General features: G+C 43.9%; 1 protein-coding gene across 1 annotated transcript in view; it reads left to right on the plus strand.

The window, feature by feature from the left end:
- Window positions 1-24,602, plus strand: part of Nr3c2 (nuclear receptor subfamily 3 group C member 2) — a 345,164-nt gene that overhangs the window by 290,748 nt on the left and 29,814 nt on the right. The window contains exon 7 of the mRNA XM_021220574.2: window positions 19,106-19,236. Coding sequence (XP_021076233.1) covers window positions 19,106-19,236 — 131 coding nt within the window. The remainder of the gene's footprint in view (window positions 1-19,105; window positions 19,237-24,602) is intronic.

Below are 24,602 nucleotides of genomic sequence, written 5' to 3' on the forward strand. Positions count from 1 at the left end.
ATTGCACTTTGAAATGAGATTAATCTTTGCCACAAAAAGGAAACTAGAATGGGGTTATACCTGAAGGAAGGGTCTAACAGAGGACAGGTAAGGGAATGTCTGCAAACAAGAAGCAGTTGTGTAGGGGTGTGTCTTAGTTACCTTCTTCCTTAAACTACTTAAGGTTGAAATGGTTTGTTTTGGCTTATAGTTCCAGAGGAGTAGAGTCCACTGTGGCAGGGAAAACATGGTGACAGTGTCAGAACCTTAGCTGGTTACATTGTATCCATACTCAGTCCAGAGAATATGATCAAGAATTTGGGCCAGGCTGCAAATCCTCAAGGTTTGCCCCCAGTGACTGACTTCCTCCAGCAAAGTTCTGTGTTTTAATGGCCACACACCTTTCTAAACACTGCTACCAGCTGTGGACCAAGTGTTCAAATATGTGAACCTATGGGAGTAGTTCACATTCAAGTCACAATTGAGTATATGAGGACAGATGAAAGGCAGGATCAGTTCTTAAGCAAGACATTTCCTCCAGCACCCTTATTTCCTCTGCCACCCTTATTTTAAAAAATTATTTCCCTTTCCCTTTATCAACCTATCATAGTGATAAGAATCAGAGTTAGAACTAGACATAGTGCCACACATCAGGAGGCAGAGGCAGAGGCAAAGATCAAGAGTTCAAACACCAGCCTGTGCTACAGAGGGAAACCCTGTCAAAAACCAACCAACCAAACAAACAAACAAAACATGTTTTTTTCTGGAGGCTGGGCTAGGTACTCTACCACTGAGCTACATCCCACCAGGCCTCTTTAAAACAGGTCCATTTCTATGTCAGCCTTTTGGTGACTTTTGCACTTTCTGTACCCTGACTATTCCAGAGAGAAAGTGTGCTTTTAAACATCAGCCCCAGTGTCTTAACAAAATGCTATATACATCCTTGGCACTTGGTAAGTCATTTTGGTTTGCTGATAGTCATTCCAGCAGTGTAGGCTCAGGAGTGAGAGTCCAGTGGAACTTGCCCTCTTGTGCTTTTGGGTCCTTTCAAAGGCTCTGAACTTTTGAATGGAGCCATTCCTGCAGACTTTATCTAAATTTTACTTCACTAGTACTCCCATCTGTTCAGCATTTTTACACGATGTCTCTTGTAGAGCACTTGAGAAATTTCCTGAAGAGTTAATGAAGCTGGGTGATTTGGAGGAGAGGAGGAAATGAAGGCAGGATGAATATGAGATTGAGAATAGCTGCCCGCAACTGTCCTGGGATCCTAGACAGTGGCAGTGATCTAAGAAACACGACTGTGCTGCATGCTGGCTAAGTACAGGGAGCCTGCTTCCACTTTGAATAAAAGTCAACAACAACTTAAGATCCTCCATTATCTGTAAAGCGCTGTGCCTTGGATATTAGCATACGACTGCTTGCCTCAGTTAGCATGCTCACTGGGCTTTGTTCCCTTCCGCTCAAAGCACTCTTTCAGATAAATAAAATCACGAAGTGTCTTCACTGAAATTTTTATAGACAAAAATAATTTTCTCTGCAGCAATTCTATTGCAGGGTTGGGTCAGGTGGCAAGGAATATGTCAGTTAAAGCTGATGGCTTCAGGGCCGTGGGCTGAGATGAAGTGTAATGTTTGTTCTTTTCAGTTTAATTTCACATAGTCCCCTGTCTAAGGACAGTAGATGAATTTGATGAAATAGGGACTTGCACTATCCAAGTCCCACCTTGACCTTGTATTGCAGTCTGTGCTGGAGTGCTGCACCCCTGGGGTGACCAGCATGTGTGCGCTTAGTTTGGGGCTTCTTCATTTCCCTTCTGTTCCACATGGGAAAACCAATTTGTGTGTTGGGCTCAGAAGACGCGGTGAGAGTTGAGGTATGCCCTGTGCTACTTCAATGTCTTTATAAACAAAGATGCTCCTTAAAAAGCTGGGCATGGTGACCTATGCATTTCATCCCAACTGCTCTAGAGACTGAGGCAGGGGGATTACAAGTTTAAGGCAAGTGTAAGCCATACTGGACAACTTATGAGGCTGTTTCAAACTAAAGATTACAAGAGTTTGAGGTTTTCCTCTGTGGTAGAGCACTTGCCTAGCATGCAAAGTTCTGATTCAGTTCCTACTACTATAATATTAATTCATTTTTAAAACTCAACTCATTAACGAAAGAGGACTCTAGGCTTTTTCACCTACATAGGTGACAGGATGCAAGAGCTGAGATGATCATTTTGATGGTATGGCCAACCCTTGACAGAAGGGAGCAGATGTGCCTATCACCTGATGCACAAGGACCCTCCTCAGCTCTCGGCTTTAGACAAGTCTAGAGTGGAACAGGGATCACGTGACTTTATCCCATTTCATTGTGCCATGCAGGAAAGATGAATTTGGTTGTCTGTGGTCCTGTACACCCAAGCTCATTTTATTAAGTGTGCCATATGTAGAAGAGCTTGGAAGAGGGGATTGTTTCCTTGGATTCTAGCATTGGACTCTTAAAAGAAACAAACAGAGGACCAGCAGTTGAGTCTGATTCTCAGACCCCACTAGGAAGGAAGGAAGAGCCAGCTCAGGAAAGTTGTCCTCTAACAACCACAAGGTATACAATGTGAATGCGGGCACATGCACGCACTCACTCACACACACACACACACACACACACACACACACACAAATAATTTTTTTAAAGATTTATTTATTTATTATATTTAAGTACACTGTAGCTATCTTCAGACACTCCAGAAGAGGGCATCAGATCTTGTTACCGATGGTTGTGAGCCACCATGAGGTTGCTGGGATTTGAACTCCGGACCTTCAGAAGAGCAGTCGGGTGCTCTTACCCACTGAGCCATCTCACCAGCCCACACAAATAATTTTTTTTAAAGTCTATAAGCTTTTTGATTTTTTTTTCAAAACCTACTTTTATTATGGGTTCTTAAATGCTTTAATCTCCTTTTCAGCCCACTACCCACCAGAGGTAGTGGAAAAGAAAGGCTATTAGGAATTGTTTAGAAATTGTTTTTTGGAGCAAATCCAGTCTGCATTGTCAGGAAATCAGCAGTTCAGTTCATAGGATTCAGCATTGGCAGCTCCATTCACTCTCAAACACTTTACAAGTATACCAGCAGTCCAGTTTGGTAGTGTTGGGATAGCAAACATGAATCAGCAACAGTGGCACTACCCAGAAGAAACAGCCAGGCCTCAACCTCAGCACAAGTCAGCAGGAGGGACAGGCAGGGTGTTGGGGGACATCAGGAGAAGTTCTTTATCACACCTCTCTCACCGAAGTGAAGATCGGCCAATGAAGACTTGCAAAGCTAGTTATGCAGTCCCCTCACTGTCCATTGAATCCCACTTATACTCCCTCCAAACATCACATGCTCTCCCAAGAGTCTTGACTTACCATACTTACCATATGAGTCTGTCTTACCAAAACATCATCTGAGTCTGTATCAGCTGACATCATTCTGCCAATCAGCCCAAATCCTTGAAAGCGGTAAGAAACTGCCAGTACACCACCAGAAGTTTTTTGGTGTATTTCTCTCTATGGAGTCATGACAAATGGGGCTCAGCTATGCAATGTAAGGTGAACCAATACACATGTGTTGTTATCAAAGAAGCTTTCATCACTTGACATCCTCCCGTGTGTCTGCTTTAGCAAAGCATCATTTGACATAACCGACTTTCCAAAGAAACCAGAAGTTTCCTGTTTAAAAGTAAGTATATAATGGAGGAAACAAGCAAGACAGATGCCATCCATAGCTGAGGGGACAGCACACCCCAGATGTGGCCAGCGTCTCTGTGCTGCTCTGCCCCTGGACAGAGGGTGTCAGTACTCCATTGGCATCAAGGGGATTGGGCAGCTGATGAACCCTCTCCCTTCATCTTGTTAAGTTGTGATGTGTCTCTATCACTGTGGACCCTGGGGGGCAAAGTAATTGTGGGGTGTGTGGGGCTTCAGAGAGGCTCAAGGACACCATTGTTCTTAATCCTCCCACCTCTGTAATGAAGGTTTTGTTTTCCCTCTTTGTTTACTGAGGAGGACCCAAGATTCCCTTTGTCTAGAGCTGAGCTTCTTTGGCTAAGTGAAGACTGCTCCCTTTCAGGCTATAGTGTAAGCCTGAGACTTCATAATGGTTCCTGTGCTTTATAACACGGAGCCCTTGCTAACCAATCACACATCATCTCTCATAAGTTAGCATTTAAAGCAAGTGGAAACACACCACAGTATAGATAGCACCTCTGAATCTTCTTAGAATAACTAGGACTTTAGTTCCTCATTTAAATCAGTTGTATTTCCCATCTGATACCAAGGTAGTACTGAAGAGCTCAACCCTAAAGACCCAGTCTTGCTAACAGCTTTACTGTGGTCAAGTGAGTGGCTTATTTTGCTAAGGCTCATTTCTAATCTATATCAGGAACTAAGCCACCAGTGTTTACTGCTGATCCATAAAGCCCCTTTATAGTCTCAAAATCACTGAGAAGTACAAGAACCTTTCATTTATAGAAGTTGTAACTATTGATAATTGCCCAAACAGAATTTTAGAACTATTAATCTATTAATTTATTAAAAAATAACCACAGGGATATGGCTATAACTCAGCAGTAGAGTGCTGGCCTAACATGCATAAAGCCCTGGGTTCAATCCCCAACACCACAAAAATAGAATAAAGATAACAAACCATTGTCTTCTTATAAATAATATTATATAATCATTTTATTAAAATAATCATTTTTCCAAAAAACATTAGGAGAGTGATATTTTTTGTCCTTGTTTTATTTTGTATTTAAGTCCTTCCTTTAGTCTGGCTTATATGAAGAGTGTTGATTCACGTGTATCATCTGCATCTCCATTGCACATCCACGTGTATCATCTGCATCTCCATCGCACATCCACGTGTATCATCTGCATCTCCATCGCACATCCACGTGTATCATCTGCATCTCCATTGCACATCCACGTGTATCATCTACATCTCACATTCAGCCTGCTGTGATTGGTTGTTTGGGGTTGAAGCATAGTTTTCTAAATGACAACCTAAATGAATATCCTACTCACTTCCCTGGATGTAAAATTTAATCTCTTTATTACTTCACTAAATGTTAGGGCTGCTGCTGTGGAGATGGCTCAGTGGGTAACATGATTGCCGTACAAGCATGAGGACATGGGTTGGGGTTCCCAGAGCCCACTCAAATCTGGGTTCAGTAGTATACATCTGGAAAGCTGCCATGAGGACAACTGGATGGGAGATGGGAACAGGAGAGTCCTCTAGTCTGGCTATGCAGCCAGTGCACAGACACTCTGTCTCAAAACTGGCTGGAAGGCAAGAACCAAGACCCAAGGGTTTCTTCTGACTATAAATGCACACCTATACTGGGACATATATGTACCCACACATGTACTCTCATAATGCAGAAACATTGTACACTCCTCAAAAAAGAATTCAAAAATATATGAGCAGTGATTATCAACTTCTCAGTCAGCAATAAATATACAGAATATCTACAGCACTCAAAGCCTCATGATTACCCACCCCCAAAAAAAGCAAAATACAAAAAACAGAAGAGTAATTAATGCAGTCTGTCCCCTACTATCCTACAGCATGGTTGATGGATTGCAGGACATATGAGACATGGGTGCCCAAGGGAGGACTAGCATAATGATGCTAGGTAACAGATGACAACATTTCACAGATGGATGCTCAGGAATAGAAAGGGAACATGATCATTGTGATGCTCATGGCTGTCCCCTCCATAGAGAGGTCACCACCTCCCACTCCCACCCCATCTCCTCCTTTCCCACCTCACACTTTGTGTTTCCCATCCTTTGGCTTTACAGCCACACCTGTGTCTTGTAGCACAAATGAAATCACCAGATCTGCATCTATTAGATAAAATATTACAGACCATTATCTTAACTTTCAAAATAAGAAAGACAAAGGACTCATAGGTTTCCTGGACAGAAGAGAATTTCTGGGGCAAATGGCTGCTTGGCTCCAATGGAAACAGCATATTCCGAGGTGAGATGGTTTCCCTAAATGGGAAATTTGTTCTCAGAACACTACATGGTCCTTCCTGGAAGTCCCTGTTCCCAACATAACCCCATGGGGTGACATTGCTTTATTAGTTTTTCTGTCATTGTTTACATCAGTCTGTCTGTGCTACTATAACAAAATTCCAAAAGACTAAGTAATTTATAAGCAACAAAATGTGTTTCTCACCGTTCTGGACATTGAGGAGTTCAGAATCAAGCTGCCAGCCTGTGGGTTTGGTGTCTGGTAAGGGGCTTCTCTTTTGCTCCAAATGGCACTCTGTGGTTGCTTCCAAACAGCAATCCTTCTCAGAATAGATGTTGTGCCTCCTTCCAAAAAAGAACGTTGCCCCTGTCAATTTGATAAAGACCTTATTGCAGTTTGAATGTGAACTGTCCCATGTGGGCTTGCACACTTGGTCCCAGTGAGGGGACCTTGAGTTGGGGCCTGGTGGGAAGACACAAATAGTCTCTCTCCATTTCCTCACTCTCTGCTTCCTGACTGGGAATGCAGTGTGATTAGCCACAATTCTCATAACCCTTCCACATATCTTCCCTGATGTCATAGTCTATATGCCTTCTTACTCTGTAAGCCAAAATCAACCCTTTTTACCATGTTATTTCTCATCTGGTATTTTATTATAGCAAATGCAAAGAGTACAGACCCTAATATCATGATTTAACTACCCAGGAAAAGATCCACCTCTTAATCTAATCACACTGGTAAGGAACTTGGAACACAGGATTTGGGAGCAGGTCACATCACAAGCAGGCTTAGGTAATGTCCTTGACACTTGATGGCAGCCTCCATGCACAACCAATGCTTTGTATGGAACTTCCCGGTGAAGGACCTTTGGTTGTAATAACCCCCCTCTTTTTAGCCAGGCTGCCCTGTGAACTGAGCCTGAGACCTGCCTGAGATACAGGGAACTGACACATTGGAAATCCTGATCTTCATGCATTGCTTTTAGGCAGCAAGCACCTCAACGAATCATTTGCCATGAAAGAGCAACAAGGCACTTCTTCACTCTGACTATCAGCAGAGAGGGGAAGATTAGAAAACGCCAGCTCCGTGTTTCCTGGCCACCTTTAGTAGTGATTTTATATAAACAGATAAACCAAATAAACATTGAGGCTAGGCCCCATGTGTGTGGCATCATGCAATATGCATGTCTTATGGGAAATGGATGTCACGCCTGGTGTAGTGTTTGAGTGGTGTCACACTCCTTTTTCCCAGTAATGAATGATGCAGTTGTTCATAATGTCCTGAACAAAATCTACTCTGTGACAGATGTTCAGAATCAGTAATAAGAGAGGACACATGACCAATGTCTAATAAATTAATTGAGTTGAACATTATTTTTTTTTCTGCTCAAGCAGACAATGCACCAGCTTTTATAAACTAATTGAAACAATAGAAGGCCCCCTTCGTCTGGAATTATGGCATCCCAAAACTGACACCTAGGACCCAGTTTCATTACCAGATGCAATAGTGTCTCTGGTAACAGAGCTTGGCTCTTAGCATATATTTCCTTCAGCTAGTGAGCCAGTCCCAGTAAAGGAAGGTTGTGGAACACAAGAAGAGTTGCCCTGTAGCTTTTCCTGCCCCAGCGTCTACACCCACCAGGCTTAGGTAATGTCCCAGACACTTTGCAAGGCTCCCAGGAAGATGGCTGCCTTGCAGGCTCACAGCCCCGGGCCCTGGATGTTAAGATCACATGGTTTCTGCTTTAGGAAAGCTGACACCATCAGAGGCTGGGGATACAGACCTAGGCTGCAGTGAGCGACAAGGGTTTGTCCCCAGGTCTTACCTAAGTAGCCTATGGCATTCATAAGTTGGTAATTAGCTTTGTTTGAATTCTACAATTTCCACAGGGATTGGTAAAACCCTTGCCTTTTATGCTTCCCTCTTACAAGTAAGTAACTAGAGTCACTCATTAAAACTAAATGGCTTTTTATACCCACAATGTGTCTGCATAGAGGAAGATTCACCTCTGAGTCTTGTCTTCTGTTGACGTCTACAGCCTACAGTCAAAACATGGTAATTGAAAAATTAACTTCCACTAGTCGGTAGGGATTTAGGGATTTTTTTTTTTAAATCTCCTTTCTATGTTTCTTGTTGTCCCTTCATGTCAGAGTGTTGATCACTAAAGGATGCCTATGGATACCAGATCTACAGGTGCAAATGATGCACACACACCCTCACCCTTCAGACCCCCTTTAGATGCTTTCTGGCTAAAACCATTGGGATGGTAGTGAAATGACTGTGCTACCATATTGCCCACAAAATAATGACGAGAAAAAAAGTTTCTACATGTTCACTTCAGACATAAGTGTTTCTGATATTTTTGATATTTTTGATGCACTTTGGTTGGATCGGGAATGTGCAGCTGTATACACAGCAGCCCAACTAGATAGTAGTTTGGGGTAATGAGTCTTAAGCCAGTGAGCATTTATTGAACATTCCCTGGTGCTAGGCCTCTGTTCTGTGTTTTAGAACTCAGCTTTTGGCCCTGCAGTCCACAGTTTAGACCTTAAAGTAACAGTTGCTTCCATTTAACCTTCTAAGAAGTGTCTTGGAATAAGTTTATGATTAGAGTGAGGATTTTATAAATTTCCTTTTCAAATCAAGAATCAAAAATATCAGGAGCTGGAGAGATTGTTCAGTGGTTAAGAACACAGGCTGCTCTTCCAAAGGACCTCAGTTCAATTCCCAGCACCCACATGGCAGCTTTCAACTGCCCATAACTCCAGGATCCCACACCACCACACAGACACGCATGCAGGCAAAACATCAATGCTCAAAATATAAAAAGAAACAAAATCTTTAAAAGCAAGATCAGTTTGCTGCATCGTAAACAGTCCAGTTCATTCCTGTGGGAGCAGAGTGCTGGCGTGTACCTGCATGGCCGTACCCAAGGGCCAGGGCTAGTGCAGATGGTGATCTGAGGCTCCCTTTACCCCTTGCCACTGCTGCCTCACCCACCTCAGGGACTGAAGAGCTGTTCAGAAGTCACCTTGTTCAAGTCAGTTACCGTGTTAGTGGCCTGGGGAGAGGCAGCACTAATGAAGGAAGAGTGTTGAGACAGTGCTCAGCGCATTTGTGGGATGCAGTTGTTGTTACCCATTCACATGCTGTAAAACTGGAGCTTCTGCAGCTTGCCGTGGCTGTGTGCTGGCTCTCTTTTACCCCAAACTATCCTGATGCCTGATGGGAACCGCGGGTTATCTCAGGTATTTATCGGTGCACTATGAATATCTGTGCAGGTGCATGTCATACGCATGTCTCTGACAGCCAGAGAACTTCAGGCGCCATCATTCCTTAGGAGCTGTCCACTTTGTTTTTTGAGATGAGGGCCTCTTGTTCCAGGACTACCCAATTTGCTGAGGCTGTCTGGCCAGCAAGCACCAAGCACTTGCCTGTCTTTGCCTTCCCAACACCGAGATTATGAGCGAATGCCACCACACCTGGTGTCGTTTTTGTTGTTGTTTTAATTTTTTTAGTATGTGGTCTGGGGGTTCAAGCTCAGCTCCCCATGTTTACGTGCTAAAGGACTTCACCTGTAAGAGCTATCACCCTGCTCCCTATATTAAGTATTTTTTATGTTTCATTATGAATGAATGTTTTTAAATGCCATGTATAATATTCATGGAAAAAACCCAAATGCTCTTTCTCCCTACACTTCCATGACTGTCACCAGGCCCCTCCTCAGTTTTTGTCATGTACTGTTTTCAATTATCATTCACTGAAGTCAGCGGAAATTGAGGCGCTGAAGTCCAATGATGGCTTTATGAAAGCGCATCTCTTTCGGGACATCTCTTTCAGGACATCTCTTTCGGTGACAGAGAACACCAGGTTGGTTTCTAACTAGTACCGAAGGCACTGTGAGACGTTTGGAGAATAAATAGATGTCCCAGAGACCCTGTGCTGCCAGTCTCTCTCCAAGGCACCAGTCCAGGAGAGTAGAAGCAGACACAGTTCTCATGCTGATCTCAGGACCTGACGGCTGGGCTCTCCACTGCAGATACACTCTACATCCTTAGGAGAGCAAATCAGGAGCATAGCTAGAAAAAAATGTGTGACCATCGTTGGGAGGAGAAACAGTAAGCTTGAATAATTTGAAGATTCAAATTGAGGTAATTTTTATTCCTGTTAAGGTTTGAAGAAAGGGGCGGTTTCTAAATGCTGGATTTTGTGGATTTTTTTTTTTTAATGATAAGCACCAGTCAGGAGCCATCTGTTACACTGTCCATAGAACAGAATGTTCAATTTATCCCAACCTGATGATGTAGTGTGTAGTGTCCCGATCTGCTGTGATCTCAAGTTACTTGACTCACTGGTACCAGACCCGTGCTGCCTCATGACGACACACTACACAAAGTCCTAGAGGCAATTTACTGAAGTTTTAGCTGGCTACTAGAAAACCAAATGTCCTTAATGATGGATCTGCTCCTGAGAGTGCAGAAACTCAAGGGCTTTCACCCTGGTTCAACGGCTCGGCTGCTGGAAGCTTAGATTCACCAATACCCATCACTGTGAGATATTTATTTGGCACTCACTTCACATCATTTTGAACATTTTATGTGCCCTATGAAAACCAATCATGGAATGATATATACCCTGTCTTGAGAAGGGCAAATAACACAGTGCAGGCAGTCCCTCAGGTCTATTGCAGGGTCGACTGTGGATTATTTTAGTAGTCTTTTTGCAATACTTCCCAAAGTGCTGTCTTACACACCTCAGAGATGTGTAAGTGAGAAGAGAGGTTGGTGCGCTGTTGCCAAAGAATCTGGAATAAACAGCACCGTCAGTCTTTTCCTGGAGCCCCACAGGTGGCAGAGCTGCCAAACTATTGTCCTTAGGCATTGAGAACATCAGCCAGTGAGACAAGGTTATGTCAATTAAATGGCAGTTTATGGAGGACATAAATGAGACATGGAGCCCATCTTCGTCTTCCCCATAAGGCATCAGGACTATAGAACAAATAGAACCCTGGGGACAGTTTCCAGGTGACCTTTTGTAACCATGGTTTATTAAAGAACTTTTACATCTCCTGCTTTCTAAAAGCCTCCAGTATGGCTTGCAGTAAAACACACAGACAGCGACATGGAGGACTGACAAGACAGCAAGACAGAGCAAGCTGTGGAAATGGGGAAGAGATGTCTGTGTCATATGAAATAACCCACAAGCCTTGGCAGAAGCTAAATGATTAAAAACAATTTTAGTTTGGTAATCTCCGTCAGCGTATATAGTAAGATGATGATTTGTAAACAGTCACTTTACCCTTCCCCAAACTTGGTAGGGATGAAAGTACATAAGAGACTTGACGTCTTGACCTATCATGTGTGCAGCTCAGGGGAGTGACATGCAATCACATAGTTGTGCAGCTAATCAAGGGAAATGTCACATTGCATGAAGCTGAAGCTGTGTCTCTTATAATCACCAAGTCTCTACTCTACTTGACTACTCAGAGAACCCCACAGAAATGAAACCATACAGTGTTTGTCACTAGTGACAGACAGACTTATCTGACTTGGTATACAACATAAAGATCTATTCATTCTGGGCTGGACCAATGGCTCAGTTACAAACCCAGGTGTGATTCCCAGCACCTACACCAGTCATCTCACAGTCATCTGTAACTCCACTTCCTTGCCTCCTCTATTTCAGTCTACTGTTCAAGGCTGACTTGGAGCTGTGCATTTACTTTTGGATTTTAAAAGCAGGATACAGAGTTCCTTTTCTTTCCCCGAAGTAGTCAAGTACAATCTCACTTGATGATACCTGATTGTTTTGTTCAAAACAAGATACAATTATTAAATGAATAAAATCATATAATAGAATCTTTCTGCAAAGGCAGAAGTTTTAATACCAGTATCATGCCAAAATATTGTCCTTGCTTCTACTTCTTTTTTTGTTTGGTTTTTTTTTTTTTTTTTTGGTTTTTTGAGACAGGGTTTCTCTGTATAGCCCTGGCTGTCCTGGAACTCACTTTGTANACCAGGCTGGCCTCGAACTCAGAAATCCGCCTGCCTCTGCCTCCCGAGTGCTGGGATTAAAGGCGTGTGCCACCACGCCCGGCGCTTCTACTTCTTTTGAAGTATTTTTCTGCACATGAAATCTAATTGTGCAAAATACTGTGGTGAACTTAAGCATGTTTGTAAGGTGACCAGCCTACTTCCATGAATTTTAAGCTATACTGAGTACATCATCTTCCTCTTTTGCAAAAGGATTTGGAAGCACACAAGTTCTACTACATAATGCAGAATAAAGGATAAACAATGGATTTATTGATTACAAAATCGGTTTCATGCTAGAGATCTCTGTGCAGTTGGATGATAGAGGGCAGACCTGAAAGGTCTTCATGTGGGCCAAAGTGCCCGAGAAAGTAAAACATCGGAGTTTGAATGGTGGCTTTCTCACATCCAACATTCCTCATAAACATGCTGATAGTTCCTTACAAGTTATAATGAGAGTTGGCAAGAAGTAACTCAACTCTTGCGTGCAGGAACTGTCCCTAAACACAGCCGTGTGGGCTGCAAGGCTCTTCAACAAAGAGTTAATAGACTCAGTTCATACCCATGTGACAAAAACTACTTTCTTTAGGTGTATTGCCACACACACACGAGCCCTCTCAGGTGCTTCCAGACAGGGTTGCATCTCTCCAACCTTTGCTCTGTGTGTGGATATTGTGCTAACACGTCTTAGTAACAGAAACACTTTGACATGAAGGTGTTTACTTCTCGTGTTCAGCACTAAGCAAGTCACTTCTACCTTGTGAACATCTGCCTTGTCTCTCCTCTTCCCTTGGTGTACTGGCCTATATATAGAAGTGATAATAATAAAATGTTTTTTTTTCCTTGAAAATTCATTTCAAGAATTTGATGCTTTCTTGGCTTGCTTCAACCAAAATGAGTGCTGACTTCTCTAGAAATATTTTCTCTATTGCAATTATATTTTTAAAGAACTAACCTTCACATGGTACTTTATGCATTGGGAGCTTCCGCATAGTGCTTTCCTATGTCTATACAAGATTGGAATGAGTGGAGGTATTTGGGTGTTGCTAGTGCAAAGCCTGGGTCTCAGAAGTCACAGGACTGTGGGCCTCTGGAGCTGTGTGGTAACTCCATGCAAAGCCAAAAGTGCTTGCTCCCCTGTGGAAAAGGAAGGGCAGGCCACCAAAAGTGTGAGTGGCTTGGGGAGCTACTCAGTGGGTAAAGTGCTTGTCCCATGAGCACCAGAACCTGAGGCTGAATCCCAGAACCCCCATTCAATAGCCAGGTGCAATGGTGACTTATAATCCCCATGCGAGAGAGGTAGTGACAGGATCCCTAGGATCAGTCAGCCAGGCTTAGTCTACTCTGGAAGCCAGCTAGTGAGAGACCTTGTCTCAAACACACAAGGTGGATGGCACCTTCCTCCTCAGGATATCATGCTAAGTTGTCCTCTAACCTCCACAGCAATGTACAGTCTCCCTGTGTCTGTCTCTCTGTCTCTGTCTGTCTCTGACTGTCTCTCTCCACTTTCTGAAATCTTCATAAATGTCATATTTTATTTGGGAGTCACTTAATAATCATAAGTTACCAGTAGACAGTCAGCTTCCTGTCACCATCATATGCAGATGTGCATCATATGCAGATGTGCATGCCTTCACTTCCTTGCTTTATATACTTCCCATCTCTTCTTTCTTTTCTTTCTTCTTCAATCATGAACTATATATTGAGTGAAAGCTGATATTTAGCTGATACTTAGATTCATTTTACTTTTGACTTTTAAAATGGATCCTCTGTTTAAGAATCTCGTAAAAAACTGAATGGTGGAAATGAACTGAGGTATTTCTCCCTCATAGACACATAGAAATTTTTGCACAAAAACAAAACAGACCCTCTGAAAAGCATAGAAAGTCTCAAAAGGAGACGCAAGCAGACCTGGAGAGATAGCCTCCTTATTACAAGCTTTCCTTGTAAACCCGTGGGCATGTATCCAGACCCCAGAACCCACATGAAAAGCCAGGTATGGTGGTACACACGCAGAACCCCAGGGCCTGGGGAGAGGAGGAAGGCAGATCCATGAGAGTCATCGGCCAGTGAACGAGAGGCCAAGTTTCCAAAACCAAGGTGAATGGAACCTGAGGAACATCAGCTAAGGTTTTCTGGTCTCCATACTTCCACAGAGGGACTAGGGTGAGGGGGGAAGGTCTGTTTAATTTTGAGCTAAAGCTCCAATTAGCCAACAGATGAGGGGGTGCAGACCTCTGCTTTAGGGGTGCATATTAGAACACAAACAGGAAAAAAGGCCGTGATTCCAGCTGGGTTGGGGCCTGGGATAGAGCCCCATGACTTGGCTACCAAGAACAATAAAACTCAGCTACTCTTTGACTAGCCCAGGGCCATGGAAATGAAGCAGAGTGAAATAAGGAAACAGGCCTCCACCACATCAAGTGGAGTCCAAGTTTAACTACATGTGTCCTAGCAAAAGCACTGAAGCTGAGGAATTAGCGATAAAACTGGTCCAGAAGTCACAAGGCACTTAGTACTCATGGCAGTTCTCACTGCCAGGACTTCCCACAGAGCTCCTTCTACAAGTCAGTGCCATACAGGTTCGTGGGGAAGACAAGGAATGCCAAAGTATGTGCCAAATGTGCATCCTGGCATCCTAAAAATGAGCTTGAAAATCTGAAAGAAACTATAAAAAGAAGCACGTTGAAATGTCTGGTGGCATTATAACCATAAGAGAAGAAATGCCTTATGGGAAGTCACAGATGTTTCTGAAAGAACTAAAGAGGAGGCCATCTTGACTCCTTGACATGGTGAAAACCACCACTGAAATTCAAGCCCTAAGGCACAAGCAATATGATATGGACTTCATTGTACAAATAACAAGAATAACAATAGCACATCTTTGCTTCTTGACACCACAAATACTGCCACCAAAATTCAAGAACTATACACAGCAACATGAAATAAACTTAAAGAAAAATAAACAAGAAAATTAAAGAAATTAATTAGTATTGATTTAATTATAAGATTAATTATAGAAAAAAGAGGTCATGAATTTGACCGTGATTCAGGGTACACAGAGGTAGTTGGAAGGGGACAGAGAAGGCTGGAAATAATACACAGTACTTGTGCATGAAATTCTCAAAAATAATAAACAGTGAATAAACTATAAATATTAATGTATGGATTTAATAGACAAAGAAAAATATTTAGTTGGAAAATAGATGTGGGAAAAAAAATCCCCTAGGAAGAAGATAGTAAGAAAAGGGTGTGAACAAAAGAGGAGGCAAAACAGAGGTGATGAGAAGGGCTAACATCCCACTAAGCACTCAACGATGGGGCTGGAGCAAGGATGCTATGTGAAGAGACCGTAGCAAAGGTCACGGCAGGATTGAACTGATGCCTACACGTCATCAATGGCACTGTGCCTCCAACAGGAGAAGTACTAACCAGTCAGTCCCCAGGCACATCACAGTGATGGTGCAGGCATGGGTTAAGGAGAAAAACATAATGCTACCAAAGAAAACTCAAGACTAGATGGGGCTCCTCCCAAAGCCAGGAAGGAGGCCTGGGCTTCATGGAATAGTAGACTTAAAGTTCTGGGAGAAATTACTTGTCAAGCTAGAAATCTGGAGTTTTGGAAAGCATCCAAGTAATCAGGTTTTGACACATTGAGATAAGTTGAGACGAGGACTTCAGCTAAGAATCACTAAAGCATGCTCTTTAATAAGTACGAAATGGAATGCAGAAGTGAGGCATAGTGAACAGGAAGTGCTGATGTGCAAAGACCCTGCTACTCCTGGACATACTGGTGGGGCGGTCCTGGAGCCGCTTGGTGAAGTGCTTGCCTGGAGGTCTAAGGACTGGGATCCACCCTGGATGCTGCAGAAGGCAGGAAGGGGATATTGAGAAACACACCAGTGAATCTAAGAGGAACAAATGGTTTGACTGAGATTTGAAAGCAGGATGGATCCAAGCCTGAAGATCCTTCTCGTGGAGAACGGGAAGTGGTAGAAGAAAGATGATGTGGTGTCAGCAGTTTTCCTGTTTCTGGAAGAAATCTTCTAATTAACTCTAGGCTTTTAACTATGCAAGCTCTTCATTCAAAAATAACCATTAGAAGTGTGAAAGAAAGAATGCATTTTCTAAATGCAGAAGAGAGACAGACACAGAGAGGAAGGCTGGATTGATCCAGTTAAAGGAAGGAAAGCAGAGAGCAGAGCAGAGAGAGAACAGAGGGCGAGGGGGCCAATGTGGTGATGGGAAAGTCCAAGCCTGCCATCATCACAATAAATGGAAGCAGGTCAAACTGAGCTATTCAAGTGGCAAATAGTTGGGAATGGATAATGGCAAAACTTGGAAATTCTCAGTTTTTTTTAATTTGGCTTTTTGATGATTAAATACATGTGGTGAATTTTAAACCAACAGAATAAAACGAAACTGGAGAAAAGACATCAAGCAAGTCCTGACAAGAGAGAAGGAGGAAGAAGATCCAGGGGGTGGGGTGAGGGGAGGGGAGAAGAGGGAATGAAAATAATGCAAACAATTAAGAAAAAAGGGGTGGGGAAGCTTGGTAGATGCCTGCTACTCTACTTATTTGGACGTTGAGGCAGGAGGATTGCTTGAAGCCAGGAGGACCATGCAGTTGTGAGTGTAGCTTAGCTGGCAGAGTGCTTGCCTAGTTTCAATGAGGTGTGCTGGCGAGTGCCTGTAATCCTACTGCTGTGACCCTTCTGGTAGAGGCAGGAGGATCAAAACTTCAAGCTCATCCCCAGCATCGTAACAATTTTGAGGCCAGTCTGAGCTCCATGAACCCAACTAATAATGCTGCTTGTTATTATTTTTGAAAGTGTGACGTAATGATAGAAGGATTACAAATAAAATGGCAAAGTCCCCAAAGAAGAGTTGGTCAGTAAACATTTGAAAAATCACGTAGAGCTATTGGTGATGCTGGAATGGAAATAAAAGCAACTACGAGTTACCCTTGAACATGTGCTCATCAGATGGCAAAATATTTGGGACCAGGTAACTGGTAGGGTGTGGAATGGAAGGGCTCTCCTGGGCTACACTGTTAGGAAGCAATGCTGGTAGATGAGCGGTTCTGTACCAAGCTCTGTCTTGTGGAAGCACACAAAGGTGCTCTCAGATTGTCCTTTGTAACAGCAGTAAAAAGCTAAGGATCCATGTGCCCTCCCACCATTAGACATTGTAACAGGGGCTGGAAAGAGAGCTCAGTGGTTAAGAACCTGTATTGCTCCCACAGAACAGCCGGGTTTAGTTCCCCAGCACCTACATCAGGCGGCTCACACTTGTCCATAGCCTACCTCTAAGAGATATGACACCCTCTGGCTTCCACAGCCACTGCACTCATGGGAATGCACGTGTACACACACACACACACACACACACACACACACGTGCATGCTCTTGCACATGCACATGTTGTTTTATAAAATTGTTATAAGTTGTGATGTTATTCACAAAGCTTGAAGCAGCCAGTGACCTCACTTAGTGTTCCCACTGTTAAAATCAACACCTTTCATACTTACATGTTGAGTGGAATTTAGTTACTGAGGGATATCATCTCTAGTGTCAGATCTCAGCATGACAATACAGGAGTGTGTCGTTTTACACATGCACACTTAACACACACATCTGAGAACAAGCTAATCCATCAAGCTTGTTGTTCCTATCTTAGATGAGGAAGAGCCAGGTCAGACCCAGCAGGAAGAGACTAGGCCTCAACTGTGTCACGATGAAACTGCTTAAAAATCAAAAGCAAGTATTTAAAAGGTCTTAGCATTTGTTACATGCTTAATTCTTGGTAGTAGATCTACAAGCTTCTACTGTTACTATATGCATGCATGTGTGCGTGTGTGCGTGCATGCGTGCGTGTGTGCGTGTGTGCGTGCGTGCGTGCATGTGTGCGTGTGTGTGCGTGTGTGCGTGCATGTGTGCGTGTGTGCGTGCGTGTGTGCGTGCGTACGTGTGCGTGCATGTGTGCGTGTATGTGTGTGCGTGTGCGTGCGTGCGTGTGTGCGTGTGTACGTGCGTGCGTGTGCGTGCATGTGTGCGTGTGTGTGTGTGTGTGTGTGTGTGTGTGTGTGTGTGTGTGTGAGTGTGTGTGCATGTAGATATTGCCTTAACATAGCTTCTAGCTTATGACAGGAGAAGGAAGATACTATTACTATCCAGAGCCAAGTTTGCCCCATTTCCCCCAGGGTTCCTCACCTCTTAGAAGACGCTTGGCAACTGAGCAGAGCTCAGGGTGCATCCTGGGTGGGGACTGCAGCGCTTGGGCTCACCTGTCCTGATACACCTGGAGAAAGGCGCCAGCCTTGTGGCCTGTCCCGTCCCTTTGGCTTGACAACTCTTTTCATGTTTCACCTGTCATCTCTTACTACGTTTGCAAAGCCTCCCAACAGGCACTTTTTTTTTCCCCCTGAAAAACGTCTAAAAACAATATGATGCCTTGTTTATCCCTCAAGGAAAGAGAAAAGAAAGACCTCTTCATTGTATGTATGAATTTATATGGAAACATTTGGGTGGTGGAATGAAGGGATGGGTTGGCTGTGTAAATGGAAACATTTTTGTATATGGTGACATTACTGTCTGTCTTGATTACAGCCGATTCTACTTCTTGTTCTTACCTTTCTAATTTGCCTTTAATTCCCTATCAAGTATACTGGTGAAGTCAGTACCAGACCTACTCCATGACCTCTGTAGGAGAGGCCATGTAGAAACAAGCTTAGTCGTGACCACCTTCTGTTCACCGCAGCCAACCTAGTCCTTTCTCGTCAGTCTGTCACACCAGCAACCAGCAAAGCTTGAGCTTCACCCCACATCACCACAGCTGCTCTGCTTTGTGGGTGATCTTATCACAGCATCACCATGTTCGCACAGGAAGCTCGTAGGGCTTTAGAAACCATTGACTTATAGTTACTCAGAAAGGCATCTGTCTTGTCTTTAAAATGCACATCTGCTTCATGTTGAAGCCACAGGCGGACCTGGCTCAGGGCCCTTGGTGAGCTGCCCGGGCTGCCAGGCTGGACATGATGGTGACCCATCTTCTCAGATGTATGTGGCTGCTTTTCCTTTGCAGAGAGAAGATGCATCAGTCTGCCATGTACGAGCTGTGCCAGGGGATGCGGCAGATCAGCCTTCAGTTCGTGCGGCTTCAGCTGACCTTTGAGGAGTACTCCATAATGAAGGTCTTGCTGCTACTGAGCACAGGTACACTGATGCCCACCCTGGCACTCTTTCCCTGCATGAGAGTGGCCATTTATGATGCTCAGGTAGTTAGTACCCACCCCCTGAAAAGAAATGCATGCACATGTAGAAGAGATGAAAGGAGGGTTTTGGGCCTTGCATGAAGAAAATTCTTTGCTGATGATAAAACCGGATGCATTAAACAGTGAAGCCCTTCATGCCTACCCTCACCCAACAACTAAGCATTTGTTAAGTGTCTGGTTGTGCATGTGTGGTACAATCACTTGGTCTTAGTCTGTGGGGAGCTTGTCTTAATCCTGCAAGACAAGTTCAAAGATAACTTTGAACTTGAATACATTGAGAATCCTGGTGATTTACTAAGCTTAGAGGTGAGGAGGTCTGCTGGTGGATCGGAGAAGGACACTTCAGTTCTATAGATGAAGGGACAGCACATAACCTGGCTGGAACTCGGGGTCTTTGAAGGGTTCTAGACTGGATCCAAGGGGGGGCACATGGATTGTCTTTTTGTGCCATTCCTGTTGGCAGTGTGAGTGAATGGGTATAGGGTGGGAATGAGGCCTTAAGTAAGATGCTTAATCATTCATGTTAATTTTAAATACTTTATGCATGCATTCAGTAAATTTCCAAGATGCATGTGATCCTGCTGCACTGGGAGTCAGGGAGAATAAAGGAGGAATGTTGACTGCACCACATTAGTCAGTGCCCAATGGGAAAGTCTGAAACATATCAAACACTTCTGAGTGAGGGTGACAGGGTCAGTGCGATCTTTGCAGCTCTGAAAACTTACCATCAGGCAACTGAATTGAAGGGAAAGACGGAGACCCAGCAGGTGAGTGGCAGATCCCAAGAGACGCAGCGACAGTCACATGATGAGCACAGCGACAGGCACATGATGAGCAGAGCAAGGCTGTCCGTTCAGCACGGTGGCAGAGTTGGTCTCAGTAACGGCCCAGATGGAAGAGGAAAACAGATCAACATAAACCAGACATAATGAAGTCAGGGATAAACCAGGAGGTAATGACCAACGGAGGAGATGCCACGTGTCAGAATGTTACAGTGAGGGCAAGCTTTGAGAGGACTTTGGGGACTGTAAATGTTTTTATACCAATTCTGTGTCCAGAGGATGGAGAAATTTTGAGACTGAAAAATCAGTAGTCAGGTTTGAAACATAAATACTTATTTATTATTATTCCTAGTTGAGACTCAAATGGTAAATAGAATTTTTTATAATATCTGACTTTATTAGAACAAAACTATAGGTCATTAAGACTAACATTGAGGGGGTGCTTAGGCCTGCTGGGACTAGTTGTCCCAGGGTGGGGTGGGTCCCAAGGATGGCTTCCCTTCCCCTGAGGAGGAAAAGGGGAGGCATTAATGGGGGAGGGATTTGCAAGGGCGGGACTGGGAGGGAAGAAGGGAGGGGCTGTGATTGGAATGTAACATGAATAAAAAAGGGATTTTAAAAAAGGACTAAAATTAAACATAAACCAATTATTGTAAGTCAGAGACACATTCCTTATCCACATTTTCCATTAACTTTATTTGTACTTAATTAAAATATAATTGCTTTATGTCCTTCCTTCTCCTTTGTCCCTCCAGTCCCTCCCATGGTTCCTCCCTTCACCCCAGTTTCCCTTTCGGACTGATGGCCTCTTTTTCTTTAGTTATTATTGTTACATATGCATATAGATACACAAATACATAACTACAACCTGGTGAGTCCATTTTTGTTGTTTGTGTATATATGGTTTAGGGGCTGGCCACGTGGTATTGGATAACCACCCAGAGGCTCATCCTTGGGAGACTCTGGCTGTCCCTCTCTCTATGGCCATTAGCTTTCTGTAGTTCTTTGTCTAGGTATAGGACTCTGAAATTTCTCCCCTTCTGCAATGGCCTGTTGCCTCTTGATACTCTGTTTCTTCGGGTCCTGTTTAGACAGCGGTTGGTTCTAGGCTCTACAATCTCACAGCAGGCCACGCCCCTATGACCAAGTATGGGTTGGCTTTGGCTCACTATGTCAAGCATCCCAGCCTATGGTTGTTGGCCCCATGGGTTCAGGGTAACAGCAGTGTATGACAGGGGAGCTTCTTTGTAGCAGACAGAAAACAGAGGAGGGGACAGAAAGGGTGCCAACCCCCAGTGACCTACTTCTTCTAGTTAGGCCCCACCTCCTCAAGTTTTCAAGATGTTCCAAAAGGGCAACCCCAGCTAGGGAATGTGTGCAAACACAGGCCTTCGGGGACACAGTCAGCCCCAGCTAGGGAATGTGTGCAAACACCGGCCTTCGGGGACACAGTCAGCACCAGCTAGGGAATGTGTACAAACACAGGCCTGCGGGGGACATAGTCAGGTCCAGGCCGTGGCCTGCCTAATGGACTCTTGTTAAAGCCACAGCCATGGCAGAAGGGAAAGTGACGGTGTCAGAGAGGTCACGAACTGAGTGTGGCCAGGAGGTCCCGGGATGGACATGACTAGTGAAGTGGCTTGGACAGAGAAAGTTCAGAAACAGTGAAGAGAACTGGAGTTGACCATCGGGCACATGGGAAACTTTCCTGGGCTCTCACCGATCACGTTTGAGGGAAAAATACAGGGAACAGGGGGAGGGACAGGAAGGGGACCAATCCCTCTGACTGACAAAAATGCCTTGGCAAAAGTTTTGGGTGCTTGGTTCTCAAGCAACCATGCGAGAATTTTCAAATAGAGGAGAAAGAATCTGAAGAAGCTTCATCTGGGATAAAGAGGAGACCCGGGACGGTGACATGGGAGTTATAGGGAAACAAACGCTGAGGCAAGTGTAGCATTCGCTGAGGAAACTGAGAGGTTCTGGATATCAAGAGACAGCCAGGGGCCGTGATGAGTAGCAGAGAAGAAAGGGAATAGTATGATGCTTATGAAGAGGAAGGTGTGTGGTCCACACCCAGCCTCACTTGGGCTTCCTAAAGGACTGTGGATGAGGGAGCATCTTCCTAGGGACAGCAGCGAGGAGAACTGGGTAGCTCAGAGGAGCGCAGACAGACAGAGGTAAAGTTCCAGCTAGTTCTGAGAAATTAGCCTGAACCAGGAGACCAGAGTAGAGGTCTGTGGATGACCGTGTGGCCTCATGAGTGCAGAGCCTCACATTTAGCGTGTCTTCCATGCACTGTCTAACCCTCAAGAGCATCCCCTTTTGAGATTAAGAGACCCATTTGAAAGCAGACCAAAGGAACATCCCTACATGGTATTTGTCAGTGTCCTGCTTGAGTCCTAGGCATTCGCAGACTAGGCCTGGGACTCAGGGCTTCAGCTTCTCCAAAGGCAATGCCTGCCTGCTTTCCTGGAGACCCACTCACTGGCTGCTGCTGAGGTACATGACAGGGAGCAGGAGGCTGGTAAGGAGGGGGCAGGAGGGTGGGCTCCCTGGCAGGAGGGGCCACTCTGCAGCTGTGTTTGTTTTGGAAGGTAGCCTTAGCCTCTTGCTTTATTTTCAGTGAATCTGATGAGCAGGGCAGGGTGCAGGCCTCCCAGGTTACCACAGACCAGCCATTCCTCGGTAATTGCACCCAGCCCATCTCTTGCGCAGGGTGGGTGGGAAGAAGCCAGCCTTTCCTCGCAGTCCTAATTTGTCTGCCCCAGAGTGTAACCCTGTAAAGCATTATCCTTCAATTTAGTAGACGTGACTTTATTCCACGGGGAAACCATGCTGCATGCTATTCTTGTTTAGAAAAAATATTCCCTAAGCCATCAGACTTTAAGGGACATGCTTCTGCTAATGTCCACCTCTAACTCTGCAAATTTGACTACTTAGACTTAGCTCTTGCCTTATTCCGTTTGTATCCATTTACCCCTTCAGCCTCTAACAGCCTCTGATGTCATTTTTAAACTACCTGGATGAATGTATTAGCTTCCAACTTAGTACTTTCAATTCTGAAAAAGCAAAATTAAAAGGCGGGAGTGCCTGAGGAGTGTGGGATCACAGAAGCTTCGGGCTTTGGGCAGCTTGCTTTGCTCTTCCGTAATGGACTTCATGAAGCCGGCTCCTAGGCGTGTTACCTTTCATAATGGATGGCAAGCCTCTGAGGACTTAGCAACAATAGCACAAGGATTCCACACCCTTTGCTTAGAGAGGAAAGCAGACTGACTTCAACCTTATGACTCTCTGCTCTTCTCCAACACGTAGGCTCTGGAATTGTTCCAACAAGCCTGCTGCACTTAATAAGTAAATTCAGAAATTCTGGGCAGACATCCAAAATCCAAGGATTTGCTTAAGTTCCCTTTAGTTGTTGATTTGTTTCATCTTCTAAAAAAAAAAAAAAAAAGTTGGCTGAGAAATTGAGATGCTATACCTCAATATATATATATTTACAGCTAGAGAATGTAAGTGTTAATATTATGATATACCTCAGTATATGTATTTATAGCAAGAAAATGTAAGTGTTAATATTTCAACATGAGATATATGACCTTAGGTCTTTGACAATGCAGCTACCAGAAATATGGTGATCTTTGGTTAATCTAGTTTATATAAGCAAATAGTATCACCGTACTGAGTGGCACACTGTCCTTGAGTGGGAGATGATATTTTTCATGTACAGAGAGCACCATCACATAAGTATTCATTGAAAAAGACTTGGTTTGAATGGCTTTGGTATTTTAAAAACCTATTAGTCTGTGGCTGGGCAGCATAGCTGGGTCTTGGCAATCTTTCAGTTTCCTCTGAAAGATTCAAGTTAAAATGCTGGTAGTTAGTGGATTTAGGGTCACTGGCAACTTACCAGTTATTACCATCTTTCTTTAGTTTTTTAAACTTTTAAGAAGAAACTATTTCTTAGGGGCTGAAAAAAATGGCTGAGCACTTAAGAGCAAGTGTTCTTTCAGAGGACTCGGATTTGGTTCCCAGCATCCATATAGTGGATCACAACCATTGGAAACTCTGATTCTTGGGACCTCATGCCTTCTTTTGACCTCTGTGGGCACCAGGCACAATATGACATGCATACATACGTGCAGGGAATAACATTCAGACATAAAATAAATAAACCTTTAAAAAAAACAGTTTCTTATACAATGGTACCATTTAACTCTTAACATTAAAGTCAGATATTTAAAGTCACACCTGTGATTCAGCAAGCTTTGGGAATGTGCATGGTAACTCTTCAAGATTTGCTTTCCTATACAAACAGATATAAGGAATCGATAAGTCAGCAGTCTCAGTAGTTTCACTCACAGGAGATGCCTAGCATCACAATGGAGGCTGATTGGTCACAAGATTGGCTAGCATCATGATGGAGGCTGATTGTCATATGATTGGTTAGCATCACGATGGAGGCTGATTGTCACATGATTGGCTAGCATCAGATGGAGGCTGATTGTCACATGATTGGCTAGCATCA

This window comes from Mus pahari, chromosome 20 (assembly GCF_900095145.1).
Source record: "Mus pahari chromosome 20, PAHARI_EIJ_v1.1, whole genome shotgun sequence".
Lineage (NCBI taxonomy): Eukaryota > Metazoa > Chordata > Mammalia > Rodentia > Muridae > Mus > Mus pahari.